Here is a 16,145-nt window from a genome sequence, read left to right as displayed (position 1 = left end):
AGAGAACAGATGCTTGCTTAAGAAATCTTCAGTCTAATTTGGCATCCTTGTCTCCCACAGCATTTAATTAACTTCAGTTAGTCACCTAACTTGATTCATCATCATCAACTCTTCCATTGTTACCTCGTCAAGGTCAAAATTACTGTGTCTTTAAGAGAGTTTTACTCCATAAGTGAGAGATCTAATACAAGACTAAGGAAAGAACCACTGATGTCCAAGTTCTTGCCTTCACAAGGACTAACAAATATTCACTTGGTATGTTTAACATTCTTTTCATAAAGTAACCATGCAGCAAACATTTATTGAACAATTACCATGTGCCAATACCATGCCAAGTATATACAGATGATACTTTGTAGCCTCTTTCCAATCTGTACAATTCTTAGAGCAGGGTCAAGGGATAGACTTCAACAAATTCTTGATGGGATGGTTAGGCATGCAAGCTATTTTGGAATTTTTTTGTTTCTATCATCATCTCAGTAGTTTAAGAAAATGTAGTGACATAGAAGACCTTATCTTTCCTATTCTGTCCACAAGGGAGGACAGAAAAACAAACTGCCCTCAGAATGTGAATGCAAAAGAAACTCCCAGAAAGTTATAAGCAAACTGCATCACTCTTGGCAACCACAAATAGATTTTTGAGATGAATGTTGTGACTCCCCAGCAGTGGGGACTTGTTTCTATGGATGGTGATTCCATTCTCCACCACTCTGCTCAAAACATGGCGTTATGTAGCTAACCACAGAAGGCATTTTGCCCTTCTCCATCATGGTGAATTTCAGAATACTTTCTAACTAGTGCTCCAGGAAAGACACATTTTAAACTCCTTACATGTTATTCATGCTCATGGTTACTTCCACTTAAAGATGTGACTGTTCTGGGTACGACCAGCTAGCAGCAGAAGCAATACTAAGACACCATTATCTAGCTTTCTTCTAAAGATCTGAGAAAGTTGAACATCTCATTTCTTTTCATGTCAGCTGTGACTCAGGTATGACATATCATTAGCCTCACTGAGAAGCTTGGGCAGAGCAGAGATGAGCAGTTTCACGTGGTTAGGCAGTAACAGACCGGGAGAGCCCTATGAGGGTCTTCCCACCAGACTACTGGTTAACTAATTGACTAGAGTTGAGAGAGAGGAGGCTCGGGCTGTTGAAGGACTTTGCTCCCTTATTTTCCATGGATAGCATTCTCTTCAGTTAATCAGCACTTCCCCATTCAGAATGGGGAGCAAATTGGAAAAGACATTCACAATGAAACATGTCATCCCACTCTGAAAACATAGCTTGGAGAAGTACCATATTTAAACATCTTACCTAAGCTGGACCGAGTGTTCGAACGTTCAATTATTGCTCGCTTGCTGGGATTATTTAGGACAGACCTCTTAGCAAGAGAAATGTCAGCTGTCACTCTTGTTATTGATATCCTATGAATAGGAACACAGAACAGAACAAGCCAGTAGAAATGTTATGGGGCTCTTAAGTGATTTATACCCACAATGTTTAATAACCACTTTACATTCTGCATTGCAACTACAGTATAAGAAATATTGGCCACAAGTATCTTAAACAGGCTTTGGCTAGTATTAAAATATAAGCCAAGTATAATGGAGGAAGGCTCTGGCTATTTAACTAAAACAAAAAACAAACCTGTGGTTAAAAACAAAGCTCTTCCTCCATTATTGTCTAACTTGTCACATTCTCTTTATAATGCACACCACACCAGGAGGGAATCAAAACATGTGAATAAACCATGCTCTTTCTAGGAAGCAGCAATACGATTTCCCTACAATTCACAGTTGATTTGCTCTTGACCAAGACTTTCAGGAACTACACATGTTCTGCCCAGGCATATCAACCAGAGGGGAAAATCTTCTTCGTTTTCTTCAACACTTAACCAGTTGGCAGTGATGTTGCATTCCTGGTGCTTAACAGTTAATTCATGATACAAGAAGCATTTCTCCACAAGCCCAAAGGAATGTTTCATTTTGAAGAATATGGAAAATATGACTTCTGTTCTGCACGCACAAGATCTTTCAGCATATTTGCTTAAGACTTTGCATACATAAAGTGGGAAGCCATAAAACACTATAGTTGAGGTCAATGTGAGGATTGTGCCAGGATCTTGGCAAGTCAGAAAGTTTCCTGCAGTTATGCAAGAGAAGAATAAAGCAAAGATGTTGCAAATGAACAGAGAGAGAAGTCTATCTGCATATGATTTATCAAATAAGAATCTCTAGAATTTACAGTCTTAAAATTCTTTCCTTCAAACCGGGATTGATCAATTTCATGTTATTATCTACCTGTAGAATGTAAAGCATGCCTCTCTAAGCCAGTTACTGCCACCGTGGACCTTTCTCCATTCTCATTTTCAGAGCTTTGGCAGAATTCTGGAATGGAGACAAGAGAATAGTCCACTTCCCTCTATGCTCAGTGCACCCCTCGCCTTCATTTTTATATTCCTTTAGGAACCGGAGCAGGGAAGAGGTAAGAGTTGTTATCCATTACTGAGTCATAGTTGTGGTACACTATCAGCACCCTCAGGAGACTCTTTACCTGACTTCAGTGACCCAAAGCCTTAAGGAAAATTTAAAATATTCCTTCTCACAAATGGTTGGAAATTGCTTCTTTAAAGCCACAGGCTGATGCCATTTTAACAGAAAGCACCTTCTTGTGTCATTGTATTGTACTTATAGGCTATAGAGTTTTAAATTCTCAATTTTTAAGAATCTTTAGCCACTAATACATTATTTGAGGGATCTTCATATTATCTTCCAGAGAAACCAAGAGTTTTGTGAACTACCTCCAGGTCACCAAGAACACTGAAGGGAGGCTGAGTTGGCAGACCTCCAGCTTTCCTACCTTCCATGTCAGACAAACACCTCTGCATTTCTGTTTTCTACATTGGGCCTTTACAAATGATTTCACTGTAAAAAGCTGTTCAACTGCTAAAAGATATTGGAAAACACTGGTCAAGTACAACCACTCCATTTTACCATGAAAACTGAGACAGAGAGGAAGTTCCACATGATTAGTTAGAGACTAAGAAGACCTTAAACACAGGTGCCCAAGCACCAGGCCAGTACTTAGTCACCTGACCAGTAAGTCTCTTAGAGTTACAGTTTTCTTCCCCAGCAGCCCCAAAGCCCCAGATGCAAGCTGAATCATCAAGCACAGATGTAGAAGGTCTTGGCCATGTGCAGAGAGGTGGTCAGGACTTCAGTGAGGTTAAAGTCAAGTGAACCCCGTGTCTGAGTCTGCATTAATCAGCCAGCCTTCAACTTGAGGTGTGAAATCTCATAGCCATCCTGTGTTCAGTTTCTTTTATTTACAGAATAGAGATTGCTCCTTTGTGTGTGTGTGTGTGTGTGTGTGTGTGTGTGTGTGTGTGTGTGGTTTTAAGGATAGAATTGCTGGTTAGAAACATACAGTCAAGTTCCAGAGCAATTCAAATTTATCACTGGAGAAGAATGGGTTAAATTAAGAACAAAATTCAACTTTCTAAAATAAAGACTTGGAGGGCCCAAAAAGTCTGTTCTGTTTATGGGAGATCAAATTTTCGAGTTCTATACAAGCCAAATAGTGAGCCTTGGTTCTTAAAATTGAAAGGATTACCATCATACCAACCATATACAGTTTTATAAGTTTTTACAAGTTTTACAAAAAAGCAAGCACACAAAACAATAGCACAGACACACGTGCACACACACACACACACACACACACTCATACCTGCTTGATACAGTCTCCAAAAAGAAAAAGGTATGGACAATACAGGGTTCTTTTTCTTGTCTTATTTGCCAACAAAATACCAGTAAATTTGTTAATACAGATTATTTCTTAATAAAAGTACACATGCACGAATGAAGGAGCTCGGGACAAGTTAGACACAGTCCCAGAAACCCTTCGGTAAGACCAAGCAGAGGTTTCTGTTTTCTGTTGCAAAGATGCTCACTATTATTAAAATCAAAAACCAAATCCAGACTTCTTTTTTTTTTGTAAAGACTCCCCAGAAATAGAGCTGATTGCTTCTCATTTATATACCTTAAGCATAATATATTTTAAAAGTATATTTTATATACTAGTTATGTATGTTTATTACTTTTTTAAACTTAAAAAATGCCCTTTCTACTTCTCTTGTTGCCGTACTCATTCCCTCCAGTACTTCCATGCATCTTTTTTGATATACGTTTTTACAAAGTTCTCTAGGAAGCTTTTCTGTGACATAGTGTTGTAGTTACTGCCTACTAGATAAATGCTAACAGAAGTTCATCTCCTCAGCAAACTGGGTTCAGAAGCCAATGTCACTGAAAACTAGCAAAAACTGTTCTCTAACTCTAGCAAATCTGAACCCCAACTGTTCTTTATTTCTGTTTTCAAATTCATCATAACTGTTGCAATCTATCATGACCTATGAGTATTTGTTTCTTATGAAAAGATATTACTTTTAGTTACAACATATCCATTCAAAATTTATTAGTATTTCATGTTGGTTCAGAACAGCTAGCTATAAGGTCCTTCTGTACTCTATCCTTGCTACATCTAGTATGCAACACTGTTAGTGCACTAATTAAAACAACAACAACAACAACAACAACAACTCCTAGTGTTCACAGAGAAGAGTATTCCAAAGAACAGAACAGAGCACTATCAAGAGAACTGGGATGGAGGCCATACATAGACCTGAGTATTCTTTCTGGATCTTTCTCTTCCTGCTTGGGTAACCATGTACAAGTGAGATTAGCATCAGAATCCTAATCAATAAAATGGTGATATTGGTCAGAACATCTAAAATTAACAATTCCGGAAACAACAGATATTGGCAAGGATGTGGAGAAATGGAAACTCTTTTGCACTGGTGGTGGTAATGCAAACTAGTGCAGCCGCTTTGGGAAGCCATGGGGAGAGGTTCCTCGAAAAATTAAAAAATAGAATTAGCCTATGACCCAGCAATAGCACTATTAGGAATTTATCCAAAGGATACAGGAGCACTGATTCATAGGGGCACATACACCCCAATGTTTATGGCAGCACTATCAACAATAACCAAACTATGGAAAGAGCCCAAGTGTCCATCAACCAATGAATGAATAAAGAAGATGTGGTTTATATATACAATGGAATACTACTCAGCAATGAGAAAGAATGAAATCTTACCATTTGCAACAACATGGACGGAACTGGAGGGTATTATGCTAAGGGAAATAAGTCAGTCAGAGAAAGACAGATATCATATGTTTTCACTCATATGTGAAATTTGAGAAATTTAACAGAAGACCGTGGTGGAGGGGAAGGGGAAAAATAGTTTTAAACAGAGAGGGAGGCAAACTGATGGTTAAAGTGGGGGTGTAGGGGGGGGTGGGGAAAATGGGTGATGGGCTTTAAGGAGGGCACTTGTTAGGATGAGCATTGGGTGTTGTATATAAGCAATAAATCATGGGAATCTACTCCCGAAGCCAAGAGCACACTGTATACACTGTATTTTAGCTAACTTGACAATAAATTATATTTAGAAAATAAAATAAAATAAAATGGCGATAGTGGCTTTGTCAAACTATCTCATGAGACTGCCAGGAGGGGCAAATGAGGTAATATACAGAAGTGCTCTATTAAGTCTCCTGTGTTTGATAGGCACATACATAATACATACAAGACAATTACTAGAGACTTGAAGACTTGAAGGGGACAGTTTCTTTATATCCTATCATCAAAAAATGGCAGTCTACTATGAACTCCCCCACCACCTGGCTCCATGGAATTTATATAGACTTTAAGGGGAAGAGATTCATGTCAGACAGGTTGTAATCAAAACATGATAACTAAAAAAAAACCTGATAATTTAAGTATTCATGTTTGGCATTAAAGTGTTCAATTATCTGTAGTGTTTAACCACCAATGAGTCTCCACTTAGAGAGAGAGAATGGTAGAAGGAGATGATAACAGGGTGATACTGATTTTGAAATAGAAGGTGCTGTGCTGTTCTTTTCCATTTGTTGATGGCAGCTACAAGTTGTTTTCATTCTGCCAAGACTTGACTGCTCTGTGAAAGCATCAAGGGTTCCCATTGCTATTTATAAATAAATACTACCTCTCTGAGTCTCCTAAGTTGTATTCTCAGCCTTTGTTCTTCAAATTCTTTCTCAAACTCTTTTTTAAAAAGTATCCCCCCTTTATTCTTTTTTATAAATTATTTAAATGTTTTTTATTTATTTTTGAGAGACAGAGAGAGACAGCACAAGCAGGGGAGGGTCAGAGAGAGAGGGAGACACAGAATCCGAAGCAGACTCCAGGCTCTGAGCCAGCTGTCAGCACAGAGCCCGACGCGGGGCTCGAACCCATGAACCTTGAGACCAGGACCTGAGCTGAAGCCAGAAGCCTGATGCCTAACTGACTGAGCCACCCAGGCACCCCTATTCTTATTTTTGAGAGAGAATGAGAGAGTGTGAGAGGCAGAGGGGCGAAAGGAGAGGGAGAAAGAGAATCCCAAGCAGACTCCACACCCAGGGCAGAGTCCTGACGCGAGCTAAACTTAGGAACCATGAGATCATAACGAGAGTCGACATCAAGAGTCAGACACTTAACTAAGCCACATAAGCGCCCCTCAAACCCCTTTTTTTCCTTGAGTGGCCTTTGGCTAATGACTTTTTTTAACTTTAGATCTTATCTATAAAGGTTACAGGATGTTCATTTAGGATTTTTGGCCATGATCATGTCAGTTACAAAGTCTTCAATAACTGCCATAGACTTGATCTGATCTAGTCGTCAAAATGCCTAAAGCCAACAATTTTATTGGAATTTGACATGATTAGCATAGTTCAACAAATGGCAGTTGGTTTGACCGCCTGCTGTTCTGACTAGGAACCTGCTGTTCTGACTATGAATGGTATATTCAACCAGCTGAAGAAACCTCATCCCAAAGGACGACCCCCAATGAATGTTTGTGACAGAAAGTGAAGAAAAAAGCTCCACGCCCTTATGAATCCCGCATGATCACCAGGCTGATGCCACTGTCCCAGCTGGTTAGGCTCATGTAACTTATGATCTGTGCGCAGGCGCTGTCACCACACATTGGATATGCACATGGACGAGAATTCCTCGGGAACTATCTACTACTACACCTTTCATATTTCTTCCACGTATTACAGTTAGGCTCTACAGCAGCAATCATAGCAATAAAAATTGTGTAATAAGCAGCTCTCAATTGACTCAAGTAATTTCTAAGGTATCAAAAAAGGGCAAGTATATGATTTTGTAACAATCATGCTGCTGGACTTTAATCCAATTTGTTGAATGACTAACCAGGATCTGGAAAACAGTACTGAAGAAAGCCTCTTAGCCAGTGGATCCCTTTTTTGCTCTTCCTGAAAAATAGCAAGTCTTTCTCTTGACTGTTTTGTCTAACCTACTGCATTCATAGCCAATGAAACACCGAATAGGTTTCCATTAGCACATACTGTTTATGCTGTATCACTGTGCTGAAGCCTTCTGTGTAATTGTTCTCTTGGCTGGTTTCGGTTAAAGAGTATTTGTTGTTTTCGCTCTTTATTAATTGGTAAAACATAATACAGCAGATTGTCGTAGCTCAAAATGTAAGGCTATTTCCCACACAGCAGATGTGTCAGAGTCGGCGTGAAGCTACAAGCACATGGCTTCTTCCTTATCAGAGTCTCTACGTACCCTCAACTAATGAATTCATTACTGGATTTCCTGCAGCACTGTCCTCTCATTATTCGACACAGATTCTACCCTGCTAGTCCTACCTTTACTACCTATCTTCTTTCAACTCTGCCATACATCAGAGCTCCCCAGCAGTGAGTCTCTTTCTCTGGTTATTACTTTTGCTGCTGTTTGAATCTTTCTCTTATCTCTGGATCCTCTGTTGTGCCATCAGACCATACAGAATGCTTGGCGTTGACATTTTAATTGTATTTCTACTAAAACCATTTTCAACAGTGTGAGTCAATGCTTGATGTAGCAACTTTACCTGACTCAAAATAAATCTCTGCTGTTAAAATCAAATGTGCTTCCTCTTTCTGGGCCTGAAAATAGAGGAAGAACCTCAGATGTTTCATTCTTGAAAGTAGTAATCAAGCCATTCACTTTCTCTTTGTGAAATTTTAATAATTCCCTTCTTCTTTTCCCTTAGGTCTTACCTTTCGGACAGTTAAAAATGTTGTTAGTGATAGGGATGCTCTGTGGTGATGGATCCAATCTAGCACAAACAGCCTGTGTTATGGGACGGGATTGTTCAGCTTGAGGAATGTTATGGGGTCTCAGCTCAGAACTTCTTTAGGTGAAGACACAAGAGGTTAAAACCATGTGACTTCAAGCACAGTTTAGGGAGGTGTGTGTGTGTGTGTGTGTGTGTGTGTGTGTGTGTGTATGAGTGTGTGTGTGTGTGTGTTTGTGTGAGACCAAGACCACAGAAGACTGAGCCATGAATGTTAGCTGTCAACAATCGACAGAATGATGCATGACGGTAAGGGGTAAGACCCAGTCATCAGAGGGCAAGGCCAAGACAACCAATGCTATTAAATTAGAGAGTTGGCATCTAGCTATTCTTTGCAATGAGTTTCCAAGAAGTCAGTTCCCAATAACCATTCTCAGACAGAAGCAGTTTATCCATCTGTTTGTGGTTGCTGAAGCAAAGAGATTAGAATAAAAGAACTTTTACATTTCCTTCCAACCCCAATATTCTAGTATTCAGTGCTTTATTTGTTTTCTTTGAAACCACCTCATTCTCCTCGTATCTTCTTTTTAAAAAGTGGGGGAGGGGAGAAGAAAGAGCAGGATAAATCCAAGGCTTTCTTAGTAAGCCTTTTGGGTGCACGAGATAAATGTGGCAGAGACGGTTATTTGTTCGGCAAAATCGATTTCCTCTTCCTCCTGAGCCATGGCTAGACTGTATTTCCCAGCCTGTTTTGTAATTAGGCGTGGACATGTGACTAAGTTCTAACCAATGAAAAGTGAGGATCCATGTGCATCGCGTCCAGGCTGGAATGTGTCCCCCCGCCAGGTGACTGGAGAGCTCCTCCCACCTCAGGCTGAGGGCTTCCCCTCCCCCACTCTTCCCTACCTCCTAGCTGAGGGACAGCTGCCTCAGACTGCTAAATGAGCAACAATAAGCTCCCATTGTATTTAAATCATTATATATTTTGGGGTCTATTTATCAGGGCAGGCTGGCACTGTATTAATATACTCAGCCATTCACATAATGGTTCTGAAGCATTCTGATTTCTTGAACCAAAATATCAATTATTGGAACTAAAATTTCAGTTTCTTTGTATATAGTCCTAGAAGCTAATGAATATTTTAAGTACAATTACCCAGAAGGCTTTTCTTTTGATAAACGTATAGGGTTTATACTCAAAGCATTGTTTACTTTTTATCTTTAAAATACCATATTTTTCAAAATCTATTTGATACTATTAACAAATATTTGGTAAGTTGGATGCATGTACCCATATTTCTCAGTACACACTATGTACATTTTCTTCATTTCTACTAAGTCTTCAATATTTGCATGTGGTTATTTTTATATGGAGTACGTTCTACGTTGTGAAGGAGCTTAGTACTTAGTATCAAGTCAATCTGGACTTTTTTCCATTTTTCTGCAAAACACAGGAACTCTTTTTAGACACTTGTCACAAACTTAAAAGACAAAATTATTTGATGGCTAAAGAATGGGCCGTATGAATAACAGGATACATACAAAATACACCAATAAACTACAAGGTGATTTCTGGTGAAATGAACCCAGAACTAAGTATCCAAACAAGTACTATGCTCTACAAAATAGTCACTTAAGGAGGCTTATAATGAAAGCATTTTTTGCATTCTTCTTTTGAGAAAACGCAGCACTTTACACCTTCATGTGATACACACATGTATGCACGCGCACACACACACACACACACACACACACACACGCACAGTTTCCAAGTGATACTACCAGCTTGACCAGCAAGCCACATTTATCAAAACATTCTGTATTTTCACTAATATACTGCATAAAAATAAGTTTGGCATGATTTCACTAACAAGGAAGGAAATAAAGACAAACACATACATTTAATTAAAACAAATGGGTTATTTTCCTTCTCAAGGTCCTTTCTCCCTTGGGGATTCAACGCTATACTTCATAACTTCATATCTTCAGAATTCTTTCATTGTATTCTTCCCTGAATACTGAGTTAACTTTTAATTAGAGAACTTCTGCAATCGCTGGAAACACAGATCCACAAATCAATTTATCATACACGTTCGGTTAAACGAAAATAAAAATACAAAAACATCTGTATGTCTCACCTCCCATCAAACCTGTGCTTCAGGAAATCAAAGAGGGCTTTCTGCATCATGTCTGTTACCTTTGCAGAGGTGAGAAAAAAAGAATGAGGCAAACACACGCAGAGAGACAGACAGAGAGAGAAGTCAAAAGTGAGAGAGGTGGAAGGGAGGGCACTTTGTCTGAGCAAAGACCTCGCACAGCCTGTTGTCTCCGTGGGGTCAGGCAGGTTATCCTGGAAGGCTTTTTCATGCCTAACCACTTACACTTGCTCAAATTTCCCCCTTGGTTGTCCTCTTGGGTGCTGAGGAAAGAGCCAGCAGTGTTCACTAGACCCAAGGCCAACTCCCTTCCCTTATTAGGTGACAGAACTGCAGTCAAGAGGTCACAATAGGCTGGCTTTGCTCGCAAGCACTGCCTGCCCTTGGCTCGCCTGAGTGGTGCTTGTCTCCAATGAGGAGCAGTGAGAGCTCCACCGGCCAGCCCTGGGCTCGGCCACCTGCTAGTCTGTGCATGTCGGTAGAAATTCTCCATTTCTATAGATCACTCTCTTTGCTTTTCCTCTGACGTTTCCCACTGACAGGACAAGGGGAGGGGGAGAGGAAGGAAGGAGACAGATTTCAATGTCCCACCCCACCAGGTGTTAGCTATGCTAGGGCAAAATCAAAATGGCAACATCTGAAACGCAGTACATCTAAGCTTTCGCTCTTTTCCTTCTTATATGGTATTGTTTAATCTCTGAACAAGTTCATTAATACTTTCATGGACAGTTTTTTCCTTCTATGTGTCTTGAAATAAATAGGAGAGAAATATTTGGTGGGACATACCATCATCTAGAGCACCCAGCAAGATGAGGTTTGTTGGTGCTTTGAAGGTTTAGGTTTGCTGGCAAATTGCTTACATTGTTCTCTTGTGTTGTTCATACTCAAGTATTTATTTTTTAATCTTTTTAGAGTGAGCTCTACAACATGGGGCTTGAACTCACCACCCTGAGATCAAGAGTTGAGTGCTCTGCTACTGGGCCAGTCAGGCACCCCCGTACTTGAATATTTCTAACAGTAATGGGAATGGTTGAGACAGATAGAGTCCTTCACTTTGAATTTAATGCAGAGCAAACCTTGACCACAACTTTGCATCATAAATGTTTTAAGGGAGATATTTCTAAGCAAAGTGATACATATAAGATGAGAAGCCTGTCAGAGAGGGAAGAAAGAGTGAAGGGCCACATGAGCCCCGCACCATGCTACCCGCCTTCACATGCCGAGAATTGGCTCCATCGGTACCTCTATGCAAGCAGACCTGGAGGAGCAAAGCTCCCAAGGCTGCCTCTGAGGTTCTTGATCTAGAACTAAAGCATAACAGACTGGTATTTGTACCTCATAACCCTTCAGTGACGGGCCCACTAACACCACCGGACGCATGGATGGCACAACATCGTAAGGAGGGATGTGCTCCGTCTGAAAAAGATGATTGGACAGTGTGACAAGGTGAGGATAAACACGCCTTCTCAACAGCCACAGCAATCGTAATTCTCAGGTCGAGTGCAAAATGATTACCACAGGTCCCCACCAAGGAGGCTCATCCCTTATTCTATAGCCATTTGGGTCACTGAAATGGAACATTGCAGGCACGTGCGGATAAGAACCTTAAAGGAAGATTTAAAAAGGAAACGCGACTTACCACTTTTTGCTTCTGTTTTGCTAAAAGACAACAATGAGAGCCATATCAAAATACGTAATCTCTGTAAATGATAGTACATGATTTTAAAAGATGGAAGAATGTACCAATTTGTCCCTATAATTCTCATCATGTCACTATTACCCACTCTGTGGAGCACTACGCTATTATTTCATTCTGGACAAGACAATTTTGAAGACAAATGAAAAAACAGACAACTTCTCCCAGTACGAATGACCTTATATCCTGACTTCATGTTGGGTTGGAGAGTGGAAACACTAGACGGTCTGGGCGAGCCATTGGCCATACGTTGTTTCCTGCTGCACACAACATACAGTGTGGCTGAGAACAACTTAGACAAATACAATTGATAAAAAGGAATTAAGAACAATGATTTGGGTAAAAATAATCACCTTAATCACTAGTTATTTTTGGATTTGTAATTTTGATGAGCCATGAGAAAATTCTGCAGTCGTTTGTGTTCATTAAGTTTTTTGCCTACTTTTCAGATACTGACATATTTTTCCTACTATGTTGTTCTTAATTTCAAATAAATTTCTAACCAGTTATTCCTGTTCTTTCTTGTTTATAATAGTGCCACGCTGCAATGACTTAAATGTCCAAAAAATGGGAATGAGACAAAACACAGTCAATACTTGATTAAACTGGTTTTGCTTAAACTGGTTTTGTTTGGCCATCAAAGTGGGTCCAGTCCCTCTGGGGACAACCCAGAGACCTGGTTCAGTTCAGAGCCCAGGGTATGAGGAAGGATCCACCCCAAACAAGGACCCAGCACTCAGAACCACTCCAGAACCAATCACATTTCCTGCAGTTACAGTAGGCCAGGCCACACCTTACACTTGTCCTTCTGAGCTGGTAATACTGGATGTCCTACTGCAGCATCAATTCTGGGCCAGAACAAATCAGACTATAGGAGTCAGGGAACGTGGTTAGAAGGAAACTTCCTGCTTGAATGTCTCCATAATTATCAAATATATAACAGCCCTTGATTGGACCACCACTGTTCCTCCATCTCCATTAATTCCAGAGCTTGGTTATCTGTTTGCCAAATAGAAATGAGGTCATCTGGACCCATTTTCTGCTTCAACCTTCCCAATCTCCACAGCCCAGGCTGGACCATCTTAAAGTTTCCCAGGGAGACTGAAAGAGAGCATTTTCTTGAGAGTCTACAACTTTTTTTTTCTTTTTAATTGGCTTTCACCATCTTAAAGTCTGTTGGGTTCTTGGGTGGAATAATGAACTTGCTTCAGATTGGTCTGCACAATGGACAGTTACTGGCTCTGGGGGGTAAACAAGATTTTTCGAGATTAGATTATAATGATTTGAATTTTTGGATCACAAGTACCCTTTAAATCAAATCAAATTACTATAGAAAGCAAATAAGCAACGAAGAGTTAAGTAGAAGAATCTTTAAATCAAAGCCTTAAATTATTTCCAAATTAGTAAAACTACTTGTGTGTATATTCAAACATTACGGAAAAAACCCATTCCATTAGAAACAAAAACCCTAAAACCCTCACCTGTTGATGTGGGTGTTGCTCGAAATGTCCCTGATACCATTTCTCCAAGACTTGAAGAAGAATTCCCACTGGATTTCCTAGGATATAGAACAGGAACTTAGGACTCATTCCCCAGATTCCTTGAAAATAGAACTTGAGAGTACAAAGCTTTCTTTGGCCTAAATCCTACTAAATAATTCAAAACACACCAAATCCTGCTTTGGAGAAGAACTTCAAGAATCTGTCCACATGTTTTCTTTGACCTATTTCTCAGAGAAAGTGGGGAACAAACTGGGACCTGGAAATACTTTGCAAAAGTATCTCTCTTAGTTATTCGGTGCAGAAATTAGGCAGAAAAATCACTGACAGAGACGCTTGTGAACTGAGGCTTAATACTAGTCACCAATGCACCAGTCGGATGTCAAACACAGCTCAAAACAGCTATAAGACTTAGAAGAAACATTTGTTTTTAAAAGTGATTTTATGGGGTGGTGCCTGTGTGGCTCAGTTGGTTAAGCATCTGACTCTTGATTTCGACTCACGTCATGATCCTACTGCTCATGGGTTTGAGTCCCACATTGGGCTCCATGCTGACAGTGTAAAGCCTGACTGAGATTCTCACTCTCTTACTCATATGTATGAGCTCTCTCTCAAAATAAATAAACTTTAAAAATAAATGGGAATCAGAATTAAGAAAAAAATGGTAAGGATTTGGTCGCAAAAATATTATTTGTGACCCATTGGGCAGTTGTTGCATTAGTCTCCTCTTGTTGCTTTGGAAGCTTCCTAGGAGCCCACAGAGGCCCTTGGGAGCCCACCTTCCTACTTCTACAGTGTTCTTCCCTTCCAGTTCTTGAGAGTAGGGTCCCTAGGTCAGAACAATCTCATTTCTCATCCTGGCTTTGCCACTTACTAGTTGTGGAAACTTGGCACATCATATTCCATGTCTTTGAGCCTTAGTTTCCCTATTTAGAGAAGTTACACCTCACAGGATTATATGAGATCATGTCTGTGAGCTCTTGGTTTTACTCTTGGCCTGCCACAAAAAAAGCTTTTATTTAAAAGTACATAATAACATTATGATAAAATAATAATAAAATAACTTTGGAAATGGTAATAGTTCATTTATTATTTCATTCAACAAATATTTATTGAGTATCCACTGTTCTAGAAACTAGAAATAGAACAGTAGGGGGAAAAGACAAAATCCCCTCCTCAAGGAGACAGATTTTAGTGGGAGATATCATTATCAAACAGATGAACAAGTAAATTCATAGTATTTCTGACAGTAATAACTGCAATAGAGAAAACTAAGTCAGGAGAGAGAGAGGAAGTAAGGGAAGGGAAGTGGGCACAATTTTAAAGATGGTGACAGAAAAGGGGTCACTGAAAAATACTTAATAAAGATCTGAAGAAGATGAAGGAGTGAGCTGGCAGAAATATGAAGAAAAGGGTTCCTCTGAGAAAAAACTAGCAAGTACAAAGGTCCTAAAGTAGAAACATGTGTTCATCACATATTTAAGGAGCAGCAGCAGAGACAGAACAGTCAAGAGAAGATAGGATAATAAGAATTAATAATTAATAATATTATAGGCATGTTATATACTAAAGAAGATTGAAATTAAAAATGGGGCTAACTGTACATTTGTGATGTTTTATCACTATTTATGAAATTCCCATTAAGACAAAGGCAAAAGGGCCCCTAAAGAACAGAGGCGTTTTTGAAGCAGAAAAGGATCCAACAGAAAAAGGAAGTGAGAGTCAAGAGAAAGAACTGCTTCTATTTTAAGTCTTTCAAAAAAGGGTAACACATATTAAATTCATGCTTTAATGTAGGCTCTCAATATATGCAGGCTCAGGATGATTCTGATTTCTTTTCTTGGGCTTTGCTTGTATCCTTGGGACCTACAAATACCAGCACTCTGAGATTTTTGTGGCTATTTCATTAGTATACTACAGGTTGCATCTGAAGTCAGATGGAGTCTTCACTCCATTATCAAGAGATAGTAGGGGTACCTGGGTGGCTTAGTCAGTTAAGCCTCCGACTTCAGTTCAGGTCATGATCTCACAGTTTGTGAGTTCAAGTCCTGCATCAGGCTCTGTGCTGACAGCTCAGAGCCTGGAGCCTGCTTCAGATTCTGGTCTTCCTCTCTCTCTCTGCCCCTCCCTTGCTCTCACTCTGTTCCTCTCTCTCAAAAATAAATCAATGTTAAAAAAAATTGAAAAAGAAAGAAAAAGAGATGGTAGATGCCATGAGTTGGAGGTGATGTCTCTAGTCCTGGGACGGTACCCCATGTGCCACTGCATTCCATGCCCACTTGAGAGAAAGGTCTTTGAAAGTTAACCAGGAAGAACTTTAATGCCAGGTCAGGTCAGGTTCCCACTTACCGTACTGAGAAAGAATGCCCCATGACCCTCACGGAGGAGAGCTTAATTTCCAGGGAGGGTTTGCTGAGGCCATAGAAAATTCTCCCCTGTGGAATTCATGTTGATGTCAATGATGTCACGCTTTAGCATGCAGTGGGGAGAGTGAACTCTCTGAAACCCCTGTGTCAATGTCAGAAACACCTCGTACACAGAAAAGACTTTTTACTCTCAAAGCATACATATTAAACCTAATAAGCAAACGTGAAAACATCATCTTATTTTCCTACTCACCTCCCA

General features: G+C 39.9%; 1 protein-coding gene across 3 annotated transcripts in view; it reads right to left on the bottom strand.

The window, feature by feature from the left end:
• CACNB4 (calcium voltage-gated channel auxiliary subunit beta 4) overlaps nucleotides 1–16,145 on the bottom strand; it is a 245,243-nt gene that overhangs the window by 25,213 nt on the left and 203,885 nt on the right. For all 3 annotated transcript variants that reach the window (XM_029934591.1, XM_029934592.1, XM_029934593.1), the window contains 5 exons: nucleotides 13,503–13,579; nucleotides 11,965–11,984; nucleotides 11,661–11,741; nucleotides 10,308–10,366; nucleotides 1,317–1,426 (listed from right to left, as the gene is read on the bottom strand). In XM_029934591.1, coding sequence (XP_029790451.1) covers nucleotides 1,317–1,426; nucleotides 10,308–10,366; nucleotides 11,661–11,741; nucleotides 11,965–11,984; nucleotides 13,503–13,579 — 347 coding nt within the window. The remainder of the gene's footprint in view (nucleotides 1–1,316; nucleotides 1,427–10,307; nucleotides 10,367–11,660; nucleotides 11,742–11,964; nucleotides 11,985–13,502; nucleotides 13,580–16,145) is intronic.

Source organism: Suricata suricatta, chromosome 3 (genome assembly GCF_006229205.1).
Source record: "Suricata suricatta isolate VVHF042 chromosome 3, meerkat_22Aug2017_6uvM2_HiC, whole genome shotgun sequence".
NCBI classification, from domain to species: Eukaryota; Metazoa; Chordata; class Mammalia; order Carnivora; family Herpestidae; genus Suricata; species Suricata suricatta.
Note: the sequence above shows the minus strand (reverse complement) of the source record. Positions and strands in the feature narration are given on the sequence as shown.